At 37.0% G+C, this 19,804-nt stretch overlaps 1 protein-coding gene across 1 annotated transcript; it reads left to right on the top strand.

Annotated features, from left to right (window-relative positions):
- Positions 1-1,816: 1,816 nt before the first annotated feature.
- On the top strand, positions 1,817-16,966 carry LOC109910505 (optineurin-like; the record flags this gene model as incomplete). Its single annotated transcript, XM_048592913.1, has 9 exons — positions 1,817-2,016; positions 5,337-5,530; positions 6,598-6,768; positions 7,525-7,601; positions 10,985-11,119; positions 11,620-11,815; positions 13,482-13,597; positions 16,116-16,286; positions 16,852-16,966. Coding segments are annotated over exons 1-9 (1,272 nt in total), but the record flags the coding sequence as incomplete, so codon positions are not given.
- Positions 16,967-19,804: the final 2,838 nt, after the last annotated feature.

Below are 19,804 nucleotides of genomic sequence, written 5' to 3'. Positions count from 1 at the left end.
GATGTTTAAGATCCCCTGGTACTAATTTGAATAAATGGGTCTAGAATCTGTTATAAGAATGGGAAATTCTGGAAATGTTGAGGTCAAACATCATCCCTGTGGAGTGAAACAGACTGAATATTTCAAGTCTGTGACCTGTGAAGTTTGAAGGTGTAATCAGTTTAAAACAAGGTGAGGGTAGGAAAGGAAGAGCGAAAGGGAACTCTTGATAGATTGGAGACCAAGATTAAATGTCAAAAAATGTCAGAATTTTGTGATCTGAAATTGTTGAGTCCAGAAGGTTGTAAAATTTTAAATCAAAAGCTGGTATGCTGTTCACTGAGTTTAAATTGAGTTTCACTGGAAGAGTGTAGGACACTGAAGTCAGAGAGGTCTGAGTTAAGGAGGAGTTGAAATGACAGCGCCAGGAAAAGGCAGGATTACGATTGTGGACTAAATGGAGATGTTCCATAAAACGATCACTATTTTACAATGTAAACACAACACTGTGAGAAAAAAATACTGTATGTGACATCACTCTCTCAAATGGAAAGAGTCTTTGCAGTCTTGGTAGTGAGAAGGTAGAAGGGAAGGTGTTGCATCTGCACTTACATGGAAAGATGCCTTAAGAAGGAGAAGGGGTATTTGAGAAACAGATTAGGGTGTCACTGAATGCATGCTCCCTTCAGAAGGTTGATGTTAAAATTGCAAATTTGGTAATGACACTGTGCTGGGGGTAATAGAAGTGGCAGAGGGCAATTCGTAGAGTAATGAAAGCCAATTGGTAGAAGATGAGGATAAGAGAACCTGATCATGGTTCTGGGAAATAAACGGGGTGAGAACAGAAGTGTGTGGAAATAAAACGGCTATCGCTGAGGGCCGTGGCAACCACAGTGGAAGCAAGTTGAGGAAGATACTCAACTTAATTGAGTTTTTTTTTAACGAAGTAATCAAAAAGATTAATGGGGGCAGCATAGTACGTGTTTACTTGAACTTTAGTAAAGCCTTTGACAAGGTTCTGCATGGTAGACACATTAGTAAACTTAGTAAAGTCAGATCACATGGGATTCAGGGTGAGCTCGCTAGTTGGATACAAAATTGGCTTTATGGTCGGAGACAGAGGGTGTTGGTGGAGGGTTGTTTTCCTGACTGGAGACCTGTGTTCCACAGAGTTCGATACTGGTTCCACTTTTGTTTGTCATTTATATAAATGACTTGGATGAGAATATAAGAGGCATGGTTAGAAAGTTTGCAGATGACACCAAAATTGGTGGTGTAGTGGACAGTGAAGAAGGTTATCCAAGACTACAAAGAGATCTTGTTCGATTGGGTCAATGGGCTAAGGAGTGTCAGATAGAATTTAATTTGAATAAATGTGAGATACTGCAGTTTGGTAATGTAACAAGTACAGGACTTGTACAGAAACGGACTCTTCAGTCCAACTTGTCCATGTCGACCAAGTTTCCCAAATTAAACTAGTCCACTTACCTGCAATTGGCCCATATCCCAGTAAACCTTTCCTATACATGTACCTGTCCAAATGTCTTTTAAATGTTGTAACTGTACCCTGCATCTACCACTTCCTCTGGCAGTTCATTCCACATACGAACCACCCTCTATATGAAAAAGTTGCCCTGAGGTTACTTTTAAATTTTTCTCCTCACCTTAAAAATACAGCCCCTAGTTTGTGAAAAGCGCTATAATATGTAAACCTTTATCGCTAAATGTGCAATAAAACAATGCAGTGTATGTGTTAAAGCTGATGTAGTAGGTATTATAGTGCATGTCCTGTACTGTCAACTTTTGTACTTGTTTAAATATTAGCTTTTTTCATAATGAAGAGAGACAATGATGTGTTTTAACAGGTAAATACTTCTGCCCCTGGACAGACGACACAGAATTTGAATCAAGGATTGCATACTGTGAGTGGGGTTCCTGCCATGAGTGTCAATGGCCCCCATATGCTAGCAACCTTCACGCCAGAAGATACCCTACAGCAAATGGATGAACTGATTAAAGAGAACAATGAGTTAAAAGGTTTGGTCCCTCTCTTAGACTTAAGTTAAGGCACAAATGTAATCAGCTCTGTAATGCATTCACAAAGTTGTTTAGATTCTGATGTTGATGATTAATTAAATTAAAGGGTTTAATTGTATATGTACATCACATAGTAATATTTTATCATTTAATAATTCTTCACAGCTTTATTGTGGAAATATATTTTCTAGATGCTATGAAGTTAAATACTCTGGATATCCAAAGAGACATTGGGTTCAGATGAATAGATCTTTAATACATCAGAAAAAGATGTAGAAAATAATCAACAAAGCAAAATTGAATGGTGGCCTGTATATCTGGAAGACTGGAGTACAAGGATGCAGAAATTATCCTGCAGCTGTACTAAACCCTGGTTAGAGCCCACATGAAGTACTATGAGCACATCTGGGCACCCTACCTTCAGAAGGATATATTGACCTTGGAGAAAATACATGTAGTTTTATAAGCTTGACTGCCTAATAGTGACCATGAAATTATTATTGATTGTCACGAAAACCCCTTTAGTTCACTAACATCCATTTAGAGAAGAAAATGCATCATCATTATCTGGTCTGACCCACGTGTGACTCCAGACCCCAAGTAACTCTTAACTGCCCTCTTGACATAATTAGGCACCATATATGTGTGCTAGTTATTTTTTCCTCATAAAAGACAGTTTTTAAAAAAATTTTAGTCTGTAAATTAATTTTAATTCTAAATATAGATTCCTTAAAAGTTATATTTACAGAGAGTTTGAAATATTCTTTGTCAACATGAAGCTGAAGCAATATCAAATGCAATAAAAGCCAAATACTGCAGATGCTGGAAATCTGATATGGAAACTGAAAATGCCAGAGAAATTCAGCAGGTTTTGTAGCATCTGTGGAGAGAGAAGCAGAGTTAATGCTTTGAGTTCTTCAGAAGAGTCATATCAGACTTGATGTTAACTCTGTTTCTCTCTCTACAAATGCTGCCAGATCTGCTAAAATATCAAATGCACCTTGCACTGCTGGTATTCTTCCAAGAAGCCAGACAGAGTTACCCAATAACCCTGTCGACTGGGTAATGATGAGTCACAGGGGATTTTAAATGGAAGAATGAAGAAATATGATTTTAATTTTCTGAAAAGTTGATGGTGGTGAGAGTAGGAGAAAAGTAACAAACAAAAACAAATAACCTATTTAAATGGCCACAGTGGACTACTTGTTATCTAGCCTGCATTTTCAAAAGATCATGTACATTATTGATCTCATGTTTTTAAACTTCTTTAGTTGATTGTGTGTGCAAATTGATATGCAGAATCCTTAAATTTATATATTTGTCCACATTTCTGCTAGTTAGCCCTGGCCTCCTCAAAACAGGCCTATTTATGTCCTATACAGTGTTTGATGATATAAGCTCCTATCTACTTCTGTAACTTTGAAACACATGACCATCCACTTACTTATCGGTTGCAAACAAGAGTCATATAACACTCAAAACAGTAATTCTGTTTCTTCCTTCACGGATGCTGCCGGACCTGCTGAGTTGCTCCAGTACTTTTTTTAAAAATTTCAGATGTTTAGAAAGCTGTTTCACAGAGGACTTGTTCAAGATAACATAGTTAGATTTGGTTCTGAATTCACCACCTGTTCTGGCAGTAACTTCTGCCATTCTCGTGATTTAATTAAAAATCTTGGTCTGCTAAGTGTTTGCTAAATCAAGACCATCCCTATCTTTCACCCTTCTAGAAGTGGAACCATGCAGTTTTAACCATGCAGAAAAATGATGTCAATTGAACATTTCAAAAGCCACAATAACTTCTGGATTTACCTTGGGAATTTATATCTTGAATATAGTTGCAGCCAGTCGCACACCTACAAATAAATATAGGTACGATCAGTTCCTGGGTTGCAAGTGGATTCCAAATCTGAATCCATTTGCAAGTTGATTTGTATTCAAGCCAGAACACAATGTAGGACACTATAAAGCAGACATTTGTAAGTACAGGATATGCACGTTTGTTGGGTCTTTAGAATTACACACCTGCATGGTACAGTAAGTACGAACATTTGTAAGTTGAACGTTCATAAATCAGGGATCCCCTGTATTAGGAGTTTAGTATTTTATCTGGGTGATGCAAGTTGAGTTATTGCACTAAAATTGGAACAAAAAATATATCAACTGTAGATGTTTCAATTATCGTAAACTTTGCATTATTGTCTTAAAAACATTTCAATCATTATTACTTTTGAAGTTGTAAAATACTTAATGAAATTGAGTCCTTTATTTTGTGAAATCTCCCTAAAATTCAAAGACCTAGACATAGACTTATTGCTTGGCTGTGAGAGTGGGTGCGAGAGTCACATCCTTACTTAGAACTGCAAAGGTTAATTATTAGTCAAAAACTTGCTTGTTAGAACAAAAAAAACGTAATAATATTTGCATGACCCTGGAAAAAATTGTTGCAGAGAAAGTTTCACACAGTAATATCTGGTACTTTCTACTTTGGTAAAAGACAGCCACAACACTGACACTAATTAGTTTTGTACTTTCTACATTTTTATTGTAATTTAAATGGCAATGCTTCTTCAGATATTTTGAGCATAGTTAAATACAAAAAAAACTTTTAAAAAAGGAGAGCTATCAATTTTGTACTTTAGGATGTTTTATTAAAAGCACAATCTACTGATCTAAATAACTAATTTTTCACATCCATTTGAAGAGATATTAGTTCAAAGCTCTTCTGTTTTACACACCTGAAATACCACCTGATCAAGAGCAGTGACCCCATTTCAAATAAATCAGTAATTACAGACCTGCATCTAAATTGTTGTTTATAATATGAAACCACTTCATGTAAAACATATTAACAATTACTTTGTCAGCACAGTGTGAAGCTGGAGGAACACAGCAGGTCAGGCAGCATCAGATGAACAGGAAAGTCAACGTTTCAGGTCGTGACCCTTCATCAGAATCCCTCTAGACACCACGTTTTCTGTCCCTGTTCTGCACCATTTTTGGTTTGACAAAATCTTAAAGAAAATGGTTCAAAAGAAGTTTCTGTTTGAATTATATAAAAATTACAATGAAAGATACAAGCAATGGAATGAACCTCCACCTCTATAATAGTTGTATTTTTCTAACTTTTAGTGCAGTAATTTAACGTATGACAGAACTATTTTTAGTAAATCAATTTAAAGTCATTTTGAGTCAGCCTGTAATGAGTAGCTGTGATATTTCACTAAATTATAAAAATATCCTATTAGATTTAACTTGCAGAACAATTCTATATTTAGTTCATCTTCTTGCAAGTAAATGTCAGTGATTTTGCCTTGCAGAAGCAATCAAGCAAACAAATCATGCAATGAAGGAACGTTATGAAGAGCTTGCAACTTGGAGGGAAAAGCAGAGGGAAGAAAGGGACTATATTCAGAACAAGTTTGAAGAGGCCAAAACCCGATTAACAGACCTTACTACAGAGAATGAAATCTTGAAGAGCAAAATACAAGAATTGAGTGCTGATACTACGCAGGTATCCAAAGCAAGAACTGAAGGTTTTCAGCTCTGTTTGTACACCTGTTTCATTGCAGATATGGAGGCTGAAATATTTTAATTTGTTCACGTTAAAGGAAAAGCAAGAAGAAATGTGATTCAGCTTTTTAAATTGCTGAAAAGCGATTGTACTGCAATGCTAAATTTCTGTTTTTAAAAAAAACCGTCTTTACCTCTGATCCAGGTTCTAATCTTTGGATATATATTTACAATCTGTGAATGCCTACACTGGATCATGGTGTTGATAAGAGTGGTTAACTGAGAAATGGAAAAGTGTGCACATGCAGTGATTGGAGTGATTTCCAGATTTGGATTTTTTACACTGTTAATGAAAAGAAAGTATAGAATCATTTGAACCATGATTCATTTTATCGGGAATTAGTTAATATTGGCAGTAACTACTGAAAAAGGCATTTTTGTTGTCTAGGCGTTATGTTCCACGTTCAAATGTTTAAAATCAAGCAACATGCTGGGTTGTAAATAGGCATTAAAGTTAGACTCCTGGGTACTATTCCAGCATTCGCAAGACAAAAAATTGACATTTTTCTTCCTTTTTAAGTATGATACACTGTTTAAAGTAAGCTTCTGTTAAAATCAATTAATTATATTTTGGTTTTACATAGAAATGGCCAAATACCTGCCTCCAAATGAGTGTAAAAGTAATAAATATTACCCTTATAATAAATTATAATAATAATTATAACTTATAATAAATTGAGGACTGTAGTCTCTGAAAATCTTCCAGATGTTTCTCCTGGGCCAAAGGATGTAATGTAATGTGCAACTGGTCAGATATGATTAAATAAATTTAGAACAATGTTTGATATATTTGCTTGATTACCCTGTGAAGAAGAAAGCTTCACAATTACAATTTCAATCATATGCCTCTTTGAAATATTGGAATCCATGACTACACAAATTAAGCTTGATTTGTGGGAAGTAATGGACTTTATAGGCACAAGTTTGCTCCTCTCATTCCATTCTTTGTGTTGGTAAGGAATCAGTTGGATAATATTTTTTAAACTCGTAATTTTTATTTTCTGACAGGAAGTACCCAAAGGTGCAATCTCTAATCTGATGGAACAAGATATTCAACAACTGAAAGCGCTTGTTAGCAGGCTGCAGACAGAAAAGGCTGATTTGGTTGCCATGAATTCAGAGCTTCTGCTGAAATTGGGTGCCCCATCATCTGATGATTCATTTGTTGAAATTCGAATGGTATGTGGGAAAGCTAAATTTTAAAAATGGAATTCCAGTGCCTGTTAGTGCCAGAAATTGGTTATTGTTACAGTGTGCGAATATACATTTCTACGTTTATGAATTTCCTAAAAACAAGATAAGTTAGTGGTTTGTTCAGGCTGCTATCTAATTTATGAACCAAGCCTGTGCTGAATTCGTGAAAGTGCTAGCAAAACACACCTATGAAGTTGAAGAAACTGTATCGCGAAATTACAAAATGCATCCTAATTGCTGTGATTTTATACTGTGACACACTGCTTATGAGAATTTTGCTTCTTAAAAGCAGTAAGCACAAAGGGTTTGGATGCAAGGCAAGGTCGGGGGTGGGTGGGGGGGAGAGAGAGAGAGAGAGAGAGAGAGTGTGTGAGGTCAGTAGAGGATTAAAGTAGAGCAAATCAACCTACCTCTCAAGCCCAGGCTTCTAACTCAAGAGCACTGGAGACCAAGGCTTAAGAATACATTGATTGAAATATTGGTTGGGCCATGGAACATTGCAAAGGATTTAAAAGTAGGGATGAAATTTAACATATATTGAAAATATATTAACATATATTTTAATAAGTTGAAATTTTCTGGAATTGTTTGGTTTTTGTCAGCTTGGTAAAATGTGCCAATTTTATAGCATAATGTATGTTTGAGCAATTATGTACATTTAAAAATCTTTTAACTTTGAGCAATGAGCATGTAGCAGTGTACAATGAAATTCAAAGGCAGTAATACTATTTAATTATGTAGGAGGCTGCAGATGATGGTGAACTGAAAGCAGCAAAGGAAATGCAATGCAAGAGTGCCGACAGCCAAACAGTCTACACGCAAGTATTTCATTTATTTAATTATTTAATTAAAATTTGAAGTAAGTTTGTATGCTGTTTAAGCTTTCAATTGCAATTTAACTTATTTCAAATTAAGATTTGATTACTTCCATATGTAAAGTTCCATGAATCCAAATAGCATTGTGCAAAGAGTATCCTTTGAAATAATGCACTGAAGCTTTGTTGCTCAAAACATACTGCTTCTCTCAAATGCAAATTCCTACGTTATACTGGTAAAATACATCAATTTAATTTCATTGCCATGATCAGTCTGAGAGTGTTTTGAGAATGTGGCTATTCAGAAGTATAAAGCTCGCTAACTATTGAAAGAAGAATCATAAGACAATAGAATAAATAAAAGAATACTTTAGGAGTCAAGATATGGCACAGAATTTGAAGCTCAATCTCCACCTAACTGAAAAATGAGAGAATCACCGTTAATTAACGAAGAGAGTTGCAGCTAGATAAACTCTTAATTTATCTAAATGTTTGCTGAACTAATTCAAGAAAATTAGAGCAGCCATCTAGTTGAAAAATATAATAATTCATCATGAAGTGTAGGTCTTACACTGTTTTGCACCAGAGATCATTAATTGAAACATAATCATACAGTGAAGTGCAAGGCCAAGCATAAGAAATAAGAGAAGTAAGCCATTTGGCTCTTTGAGCCTGCTGTGTCATTGAGCAACTTCATGACTGATTATCTACTTCAAGTCCACCTTCTGGCACCATCCCCATATCATTTAAGAGACAAGGAGAGGCTGGTGATATTCCCACAGAAAACCCTACCAACTGAATCACTACTTCCTTTAAACCAAGTGCATAGGCTAAGGCTTTTTTCCCTGGAGCACTGGGGGCTGAAGGGGTCCTTATAGAGAAGACTAATAAAATCAGGAAGGGCATGGATAGGATCAATAGCCAAAGTCTTTTTCCCAGGGTAAGGGAGTCCAGAACTCGACAGCATAGGTTTAAGGTGACAGGGGAAAGATTTTAAAAAGGATCTGAGGGATAATCTTTTCACGCAGAGAGTGGTGATGTATGGAACAAACTGCCAGAGGAAGTGGTGGAGGAAGGTACAATTACAAAATTCAAAAGGTATTTGGATGGGTAAATGAATTGGAAAGATATAGAGGGATATGGGCCAAATACTGGCAAATGGGACTAGGTCAGATTGGGATATCTGGTTGACATGGATAAGTTGGATTGAAGGGTCTGCTTCCGTGCTTTATGACCCAATGACTCTATCTTTAATGCCAATGTAAGATGTAGCTTTTCAATTTCACCAAACTGTGGAATCTCAGAGATTCTTTGGTCCCACGACATTTTAGATGTAATAGATATTTTAAGAAGTCTTGCCCAAACCCAAGACCTGTAAAGTTTAGCCAGTGGATTTTTATTGTTTCTGTGTTAAATGCACGTAAGTTATTTTACTGCAGGATAATTGCCATTCATGAGGCCAAGGTACCATTTTCATTGGGTGTACTGCAGGAATTAGAAAAAAATAGATACACAGAAGAGTCAAAGCTGAAGTGGCTATAGCAGATGGTTTTGAGTGTTAAATATAAGTGTCAATAGATTGTAACACTATTACTGAGGAACCATTAGTTTTTGGGCTTCTTGAAAATATCACCTGTGGAACTTTGTTAATCATGATTGAATAATTTGATATTTTGTAATTCTGCAAGGGTAGCTTCAAGGCTTGTGACAATTTTGACAAAAAATCTTTGTTTTCAGAAATTATACTTAATTGATACTCTTCTTACTTGAATGCATAAATTAAATTAATCACTGTTTTATTAAAGTGCAATTTTCAAAATGAAAGTAGTCTTTTTCAGTAACGCAAACAAAAGTAGCTGGAGAAACTCAGCAGGTCTGGTAGCACCTGTGGAGAGAGAAACAGTGAAGGTTTAGCATCCAGTGACTCTTCTTCAAAACTGTAGCTAGTTTGGTATATAAACTGAAATTGAAGATGGGGCAGACCAAGTGATAGGTGGAGCTGGAGCCCACAGAGAGAGATGCTTTTGGGCAGACAAAGGAATGGGTAATGGTGAGCCAAGGGGAAAGAAAAGCTGCTAATTGGAGGGGTACAATTAGTGGGTGACAGTGAGTTGGCTGTGGTGAAAGCAGCCCATGTAATGAAAAGGCCTGGGGTGTTGGGGATGGACAAAGGACATGGGACAAGTAGCTCAGCCCTGAAGTTATTGAACTGAATATTGAGTCCTGAAACTGCAGGGTCCCCAAGTGTAAAATGCAATGCTATTCATTCAGTTTGTGCTGAGCTTCACTGGAGCATTGCAGAAAGGCTTGGACACAGATGTTGGCCAGGGAACATCTGAAATGGTGGGTAACTGGAAATTGGGTAGAATGTAGGTGTTCTGCACTTCATCTCCCCAGCGTTGAGGCGATCGTGTTGTGAGCAGCAAATACAGTTGACTAGATTGAGTCAAGTGCAGGTAATTAGCTGCTTCACCTGGAAAGTGTGTCCAGTGCCTTGAATAGTGAGGTGGGAGGAAGTAAACGAACAGAGATTACGTCTTCTGGGATTGCAAGGGAAGATGCTGGGAGGGGTGTCAGAAGTGGACCAGAGTGTTCCGGAGAGAATGATCCCTGTGGAAGGCTGACAAAGGAGGGAAGGGGAATATGTCTTGTGGTGGTAGAAATGATGGCCTTTAGTCCTTTGGATGTGGATGCTGGTGGAGTAGAATGTGAGGCTCTTGGGGACCTATTATTGTTGCAGGAGGGAGGAGAAGGGGTGAGGGCAGAAGTGCGGGAGGTGGGCATAGCTGAGGATTCTGTCGATCGTGGTGGTGAAGGATCCTCAGTGAGGGCAAAGATGGACATTGCTGAGGCTCCAGTATGGAAGATGGCATCATCAGAACAGATGAAATGGAGACAGAAACTGAGAGAGTGGGCTGGAGTCCTTGCAGGAAGCTGGGTATAAGGATATACGGTCCAACTAGCTCTGGGAGTTGGTGGATTTGTAGTGAATGTTGATGGCTAGCCTATTCCCAGAAGTGGGAAAGGAGATATCAAGGTAGGGAAGAGAGGAGTCAGAGATGGACCACGTGAAGGTGAGAGTAGGGTGAAGCGAAATTGATAAATTTTCCCAATTCTGAAGGGAGAGGGAAGCAGCACCAATGTTGTCGATGCTGAAGTCAGTTCTGAAGAAAGGTTCCTAAACCCAAAACATTGACACTGCTTTCTTTCCACAGATGCTGCTAGACCTATTGAGTTCCTCTAGATTTTTCTGTGTTGTTTCAGATTTCCAGCATCTGTAGTTCCTTGTTTTTGTTTAGCCTTTTCTGTGTTATTTTATCATAGGGAGTAGTTTGAAATAATTAACATACCAAAATTTATTTTAAATATGCAATCATTGAAAACAGGTCAAACGTACATGATAGTACTGGAAAACGCCTGCTGTCAGAAGAGTTAACAGTCAGCCAACTCCTTCATGTGCTGAGGGACAAGACTCTGAATTTGGAAAAGCTCGAACATGAGCTTCAATCTTCAAAGCAAAGGTAAAGAATTTTGAGGATATGCAAATGCCTCTATTAGAACCAAACCTTTAAGCGCTTTGAATTCTATTTCAGTGTCTAATACAGTGAGTTGTTTTGTGAATTCTGTATACGTTTTGGGCCATGTTAACTCTCATATTCCAAATTTCGATGTTGTTTTTGAATTTGATTTGTTGACCTTCTATCAACTTGACTGATGTCATAATTGTACGAAAGGTGAAGCTTTGTTCCCTGTGACACCATCGAAGAAAGAATGCTGCCATTCATTATTGGTCACATGATAAATGCAATTGAATTTGTAAGAAAAACTGAAGAAAGGGCATTGATCGGTTAAAAGTTGAGAGACTTTATCCAACTTTTTTGTTAATAAATGTGACTTTAATTACAATTTGCCTTGTACTTAGTAAAATAAAAATATTGTTTGGGTACATTTATCATTAGAAATTAGCTTTCATTATTTTCCTTCATGGTAAGCATTCACATAATTTGACAATGTTTGTCAGGATTTCAGAGTTGGAGAAAGTGTGTGAAACAGCTGAGCTTGCAAGACAGACTGAGAAAAATGTAGCAGAGCAGCTTTCGTCTGTTACCAAACAGGAATTGGCACCTGGGACAATGCTGATTGATGTCAGTATAGAGCAACAGAATACTGAAACAACAGCTGCTCCAGTAGAAGGTTTGAATAATCCGAACAACCAAGTAAGTGATTTATTACTCAAGTTTATAAGACTAAAATGGATTCCATGCTTGTTATAAAGGGGTTTATTTCACCATCATAAGTTGCGCAGTGCGAAAAGACTGAGGTACTCATGAAATAAGAACGGACCTATTGAGTCACCATAATACTCAGTCTTTTTCGTTAGTCTATAACAGACCCATTACATGGCGAAGGAGCCCACCATAGTAGAAAGAAGCACTTGCAAATACATAGCTGCATTGGTGCCTTTTGTGATCCCAGATTATGTCCCAAAATAATGTTTCTTTAGGAGCCCTTAAACAATCTAATTTATTTCAGATAAAATGACAGAATTGTTATGGTGCACATGGAGGCCATTTGGCCCATTGTATCTGTACTGGCTGTGCAGTGAATGTCATGACTTAGTGCCATACTCCTGTTTCTCTATTGCTTTACATTGTCTGCATTCAAATAATCATTCAAATCTTCTTGAATGTCTCAAATGGCTCCTCCTCCTCCAAACGTCCAGGCAATGCATTCCAGACCCGTCACCTGTTGTGTGAAAAAGCTTTTTCTCGCATCACGTTTGCTGCATTTGCAAGTCACTTTAAGTCTTTGCCCTCTCGTTGTTCATCCTTTTACAACCAGGAACAGTTTTTCCCTTTCTTCTCTTTCAACACCTGTTTATGATTTTGAAATCTTTTATCAAATCTTCTGTTAATAGCCTTCTGTCTAAGAGGAATATTCCCAGCTCTCCAGTCTGTCCTCATATTTTAATTCAAATCCCTACAACCATTTTTTGTAAATCTGCTCTACACGTTTTATAAGTAAGCTCACATCAGATCTATTGAATGGCGTCCAGAACTCTACACAATATTTTCCCTGAGGTCTGACAAGTGTCTTGTATAAGTTCAGCATAACCTCCTTGCTCTTGTAGTCTATACTGCTATTAATAGAGCCTGGGATACTGCCTGCTTAATTAACTACCTCTCCTCCATCCTTCAGTGATCTCTGCACATGTACACCCATACCACTCTGCTTTGGCATTTCATTAAGTGTTGTACTATATTTAATATTGTCTGTCAAAATGCATTGGCTCACTTCTCTGCATTGAACTTTGTGTGCCAACTATCTGCTCTCTCCACCAAACTGTCCTTTGGATTTCTACATTGTCCTGCCCAAAGCTTATTATGCTTCTGATGCTGTCCACTATCTGCTCTATAGATTTATCACACTTCCTGAAACATTGTATGAGGGATTCGTTTTAAATCTATCCCTTCTTCAGACGCGAACTAAACACCTTACTGAGCATGTACAAACCAGATTTTGCTTTTGGAATCGAGCCACATTGACATTAGTTCTACGTAGGATATTGAGTAAAGCTTTAGGAAGTGTTAGTTGTTTAGTCCTTCCTACATTTACCATTTTCACTATCCAGCATTTCATGGGATATTTAAAAAGTAATGCAAATTAATGTTTTCTGACAGTGAAGAGGGATTCAATAACAGCTTCAGTCATCTAAACTATAATTGGTAATGCATTGGCTTAGCAGCATTGTAGACTACATCATAATGTTTGTAGATTTAGCAGCTTAGCATAAAATAGGTTTGATATCTGCAGCATTATTCAGTTATATTACTATATAAAGTTACTAGTCAGGTTAACAGTGCAATTTGTATGTATCTACAGTCTTCAAATGAAGTTGAAGCATTGAAGTCACAAGTGATGTCATTATTAAAAGATTTGCAGGAAGCCCAGAAAAAGCTGGATGAAGCTGAACTTATGAAGAAATCTCTTAATGAGAGGTAAGAAATATGTTTGGAAAATGGATAAGTAAGTTGAATCTTGGGAAACTAATTTTAATGCTTGAGGTACAGTGAATATTATCAAAGTTGAATGAGGAGCTGTTGCAGACCACTCAAGCAACATTTGGGCAGAACTTCATTGCTTTGTCCTGTCATGGGTATCATTGAAACACTAATTCTCTAATGATTTAATAATCTTCAATATTCTGCAAAAGAGGAAAAATCCTTTCCTAGATGAAAAGAGAGGAAATTGCTCCTGAACTTCATTAACAGTTGATCATGAAGTATTACGATGAAAGTTAAGTCTGTGTGGATTTCTGACAAAGGACATGGACATAAGGTACTAGTCTTCCTAGTCCAGCGTCATCCTTGAAATAAATCCCTCAACCTTACAGCACTCTCTAAATAATTTTATCTTTCTGTCTGTTTCAAATCTCTTGAGTGTAATCTTGTATCCACAGCCATTGGCTTAAGCTTCTTAATTACTGGAAATGGTCTGTTCTTTACTCGTGCCACATAATCAAACCAATTTTTAAGATGGGTTGCTACCTTCTCTTTTTAATTCTGTACCTGATCTTCAGAAACCTTCTGGGGTGTCTTGGCAAAAGTTTCAAATCCATTTACACACAATCTATTTAATTTTTGTCATCTGCCTGCAACTTCCTCAAAGTCATAATTCTGGAATCCTGTATATATCTTTTAAAATCTGTGCCGTATACTTCTATTTTCACATTATCTAGATAAATGATGGTTTTAATTTTAGAGGATGTGTAACTTTCCCTGCTAAAAGTGTTGCGTGTCCTATAATGACCTAGATTAGTTCCTTCTTTTGATATGCGATGCACTACATTGGCCAATCTTCCATCTCCTGTTGCACAAGCACACTCTCAGTGGATGAAGTAAAACTCATAAGGCCTCAACAGTGCCCCGTTTAACCTCTGAGAGGTAGTAAGAACTACAGACGCTGGAGTCAGAGATAACACAGTGTGGAGCCAGAGGAACACAGCAGGTCAGGCAGCATCAGAGGAGTAGGAAAGTTGACATTTTGGGTCTGGACCCATCTTCAGAACTGAAGGTTTAACCTCTGTTGGATTTCTAGGATATAACCCATTAGGCCCTGGTGTTCATCATCCTGCAGCCGAATTTAAAATTTTGCTTTCATCCATCATAATATTACTGGCTTTTCTCACTCTGATCCACCAATATTCACTTTCTCTCTGATATCCTCTTTGGTAGTGACACATTTTTTTGATGATAATTCTCTCCCCATTGATCCCATCTTCTCAATTGTCTTGCAACTGATATAGTCGTAGACATAAAAAACAATTCTGGAGAGCACTGAACTGGTCAAGCAGAACTTGTAAGATATTGCACTTTCTGATTTATTTTCTCATACTATCTTATTGCTGTTGTTTTCCTGCATTTAATATTATTTCCTGTGTTATTATATCTTCCTTCAGTTTTTGCGATATTGTAGTGATGAAAGACTGTTTTCTACAAGTTTAATTATTTTTGTAAATTTCATCAACCGTGCCATCCTAAACCCAGTACCTGTTTTATTGATGAAACATATTTACTTTGTACTCTTCTTATTAGGAAGGGCACTTTAGGGTATGGGATTAACCCTCACTCACACTGCAACTGTCTTTAATTTGTAGTGTGTATTTATACCACAGCATTTGTAGAATGCCAAGGAGCAGGTCACCTCATGGCTAGAGAATGCTGCATGGCAGGTGACATTCATGTAAATATTTAACATTTTGTAAATGTTAATTATTGGAAGCTTTTTTTTGGTTTTATCTATCAGAAAGGATATTTGAACACCACTGGCATAAAACAAATTCTGCATCCCCTTCAGTTACTACATTCAGTGTAGAATATTCCTGGAATCCTTAATGGGAAAATCACTGAGGATACAATCATTTTAAGACATTGCCATTTATTTTTGTGGCCTATTATTAACAGTTCTCAGTAATTTTTTAATGCCAGAACAAGTTCTTGATCATTATTCATCCACTATGAGCAGAATATTATCTGATACTACTTCATTGTGGGTATGGATATTTCAAAAAGTAATTAAATTTTACCATGCTTGTGAATTGATGGGGAACAAGTAGCATATAAATATCAAAAACAGTTTTGTGAAAACTGGGAGAAAAATGCAAGCTTTTTAGACTTATCATTCCTCTCCTGTATGGTTCCACTTTATAAATGCTCTTCCAGATGGATGTTATTGTCTGTAGAAAATAATTGGATGGTTTAGCCAACAAATACATTTCAGAAATTACGCATCTGCTTCTGCTGATGTTCCATCAAAACATTTTGATGGAACAAAATATCAAATCAAAGTCAGACTGGTTTGAGGAATGCATTATTTTGGCCCAACACTAAATTTAATCTAAAGTTAAGATTTTAACCACTTGTAACCTTAAGAGTTTGAATTGTTACCTTAGTTTTGATTAATCTTTGTGGTTGTTAGTGGGTGCAACAAAATTATTAACCACTTGATCTCTTTCAGATGTCTTGATTTGGAACAACAGGTGGCAAACAGCCAGGTGACAGTGGAGGAGACAAGGCAGCTTGGATTTTACAATGAAAAGTTGAAGCTGCAAGTGGAAAGCTTACAATCAGAACATCAAATTGACCAGATGAAATTAGCAGATGAAAAGATAAAATTAGCAGAGGAAAAGTAAGTTTTTTTTTTCATGTTTCTCATGTTCCAAATTTGCAGAGATTTTGGCACTCCTACATAAGCTGAAGTTGCATAGTGCTATTTCACCTCAATATATTAAAAAGTGCTTTATGGCAATAAATTGTGAAGTTGTAATGCAGCATTAGGCAGCAGGCATTTTGTTCCAGTCATGTCCCACAGACGTGTAATAAGAATGAGATGAATGAATAATCTGAGTTGAAAATAATGTAGGGCAGGGCATCAGAAAATCTCATGGTACATATTACCACGCGATCTTTAACATCCACATGAATTGGCTTTAAAGTCTTATCCAAAACACAGCATCTCACTACCACAGTGGGATATCAGTCTGCCTGATGAGTAGAAATCCTGGCTTGAAGCTTCAGTCTTCTGGCAACCTGAAGTGTAAAGGACAACAGATTGGCATTAATGTTAGAACATCCTTGAAAATAAGTTATTTTCTAAATTTGTTCCTTTTTAATATTTATGCAAACAAAATATTTTGAGTAATAGTTAAATAAAAATATAACTCATTTAATAATTTATTTTACTATCTAAACAGAAGAAAACTTATGCAGATCCAAGAGGCCTATGATCATTTATTTCAAGATTACAACAACCTTAAGAAGTCTAATGAAGAAGTGAAAGTTAAAGAGGTATGTTCATTATTTGGGAAAGTGTGATTTTTGGCATTTTTTTGCGTGCTGCGCACCTTTTTTTGGAAATTCAGCACTTTTATCTTTCCCTTTCTTGCTACTATTCACTCAAATTTGGAGTTTCCATTTGTAAATACGCTGAACAGTTCTGAAGTCCTAACATGAATGGTCAGTGTAAATGCCTAGTGTTGAATCTCTCGTATAGAATCTGGTGTTGCATGTTAGCTTTAGGATTTCTTCTGTTAGGATGCTGCTGTGTACAATGGCTGTGAAATGTTTTTCATGTAATTTAATTTTTATCATTTATTTATGTTACATTTGAATGGTTAAAACACCGTGCTTATCAACTGCAAACAGAATAACTTGGCACTTTCTGCTGTCAGTATCAGCCTCAATGAAGTGTGCTTTGGATAACCATAGTGTGGGTTAGCTAGTTAAGTATGAAACTCTGTTTAAGGCAGCGTACAGCAGAACTAATAAATGATGTCTCAAAATAGTGAAGTACAGCATGGTTTTCCCCTAAGTCTGTTTCTGATCTTGACTTCACTCCTGAGGCACAATGTCAAGCAGAGATCAGTGCATCTCCACAGAAAAAGGGACATTTAAAGGGCATGGAGCTAGAAAGCTCCAGTCTTGCTGGTCTTGAATGCATCTTCTTAATACTTGGCAAGGAGCAGCATTGACAATCCTGGATTGGGACATCTGTTATTTTCCCATCTGCTGGGATTTTAAGTATATTCATGAAAATGTCTATCCAATTCCTTTTTCCATTGAAAACCATGGCTGAAACGACCTGTGGGTCCCTTGAATGCAATAGGCGGTAAGGTATGCTAAGACTGAAGATAGTGCGTAATTAATGATGCTGGTTGGTGTCACTAAGTCAGTGCCAAAATGCTTAATTTCAAAGCTTAATTTGTACCTTCATTGATTTCTTTCTAGTTTTGGAATTGATATACTATGTCTCCATAGCTAGGTAGGCAGACCATAGTGCAACAGATTTTGTGTTTTCATTTGTAAATGGGCGTTTTAATCCATATATGTGCAGTCAAGCCTGTGGCACAGATGTTATTAGTATAATATCTTATAGTAGTTTCTTGAATCTGGTTTGGTGCCTGAAGTCCTGTATTCTGCAGTTTACAATGGTGATGATTTGTTGAATCTTAGACATACGTTCCACCTGGAATAGCAATCCAGTTTCGATTAAATACTAGGTAGACAAACAGAAGGCTGAAAGAACACAGCAAGCCAGGCAGCATCTGGAGGAAAGGAGAACTCAGTGTTTCCGGTATTACCCTTCTTCAGGACTGAAGTACTACTTGTTTCTCTGAACTCCACTGTATAGAGCAGAAAATGATGTGTATCATTCTTGTTCTGACTTGACAATTACAGCAAAGCTAACCAGCATTTATATACACCCAGTTGTAAATTAGCATTTTGTATTTCTAATAGGTTTTTACACTTTTTTTGCTTCACCCAGAAATATCTGAATATCATTGTTCATGGTAAGCTATCTTGTAATATAGCATAGATAATACAGATTTCTAACAGATCGTTAAATTATGCAAACTCAACAAGTACATGATTAATGTTAAGGTCCAAGCTATGGATAGTCCATTGCCTTCCAGATGTAAAATAAAACAGACAGTGTAGTAGACCTTCAAAATCTCACTCTGATTCCTGAACTATGAAGGTTAGGACAGCCCAGCATCATGCTAGTCTAAGTGGCGTCAGCATGATTAGCTGATGATGTTTCACAGTCTCACTTGTGTTCAGCAATTAATGTATCTGTCTGTGTTGTTGAACAAAATGGAACATATGCATTGAAGTATGTGTGCCACAGGTCAGATCAAGTTCCTGTGTTTTTTTTTCACTTACTTCAAGCAATCAGTAAGCAGAGTTTAATTCAGTTGTGAGTTCTAGTTCATGAAAATCAAATTGGAAAGCCTCAGTTAAGTACAGATTTAAAAGCTGGGATTTTTCTGGGATTGCGTCACTGGAATGGATGGTATTAGGAGACAGGTTGAAACCTTATTTTGATGTTTGTGTTTTGTTATGAGTATAATATGTAGCTCTGTTTTCCTTTTTTTGTATAATAAAATGATGTTCTGTTGTTAAAGAATATCTACAGCCTCGTATGAAAATCTTAGGGAGAGGCTATGGCCTGGTGGTATTATCGCTGGACTGTTAATTCAGAGACTTAGATAATGTTCTGGGGACTTGGGTTTGAATCCCTCCATGGTAGATGGTGGAATTTGAATTCAATAAAGATCTGTAATTAAGAAGCTAATAATGACTGTCAATTGTCGAAAAGACCCATCTGGTTCACTAACGTCCTTTTAGGGAAGGAAACTGCCATCCTTACCTGGTTTGACATACATGTGACTCCAGACCCACAGCAATGTGGTTGACTCTTAACTGCCTTCTGGGCAATTAGGGATGGGGAATAAATGGAGCCTAACCAGCGACACCCCTCATCCTGTGAATGAATAAAGAAAACAAACCTGCAACAATTAAATATGATATAACAAGGTATAGAGCTGGATGAACACAGCAGGCCAAGCAGCATCAGAGGAGCAGGAAGGCTGACGTTTCGGTCCTAGACCCTTCTTCAGAAATGGGGGTTGAATGTCAAGGGGCAGTGATTAGATTGTCTATTATTGGAGATGGTCATTGCCTGGCATTTGTGTGGTGCTCCAGAACTTTAACCTGCTATATCCAGAAAGGTGTGGGAATCGTAGCACAATGGTTAGGTAATTCAGATTGTTGATCTTATGACATGAATTCAAACCCAACTATGAAATTTCATTTGAATTCAGTAAATAAATTTGGAACAGCAAACTAGAATCAGTGATAGTAGGA

Source organism: Rhincodon typus, unplaced genomic scaffold (genome assembly GCF_021869965.1).
Source record: "Rhincodon typus isolate 14 unplaced genomic scaffold, sRhiTyp1.1 hic_rhity00002016, whole genome shotgun sequence".
NCBI lineage: Eukaryota > Metazoa > Chordata > Chondrichthyes > Orectolobiformes > Rhincodontidae > Rhincodon > Rhincodon typus.
Note: the sequence above shows the minus strand (reverse complement) of the source record. Positions and strands in the feature narration are given on the sequence as shown.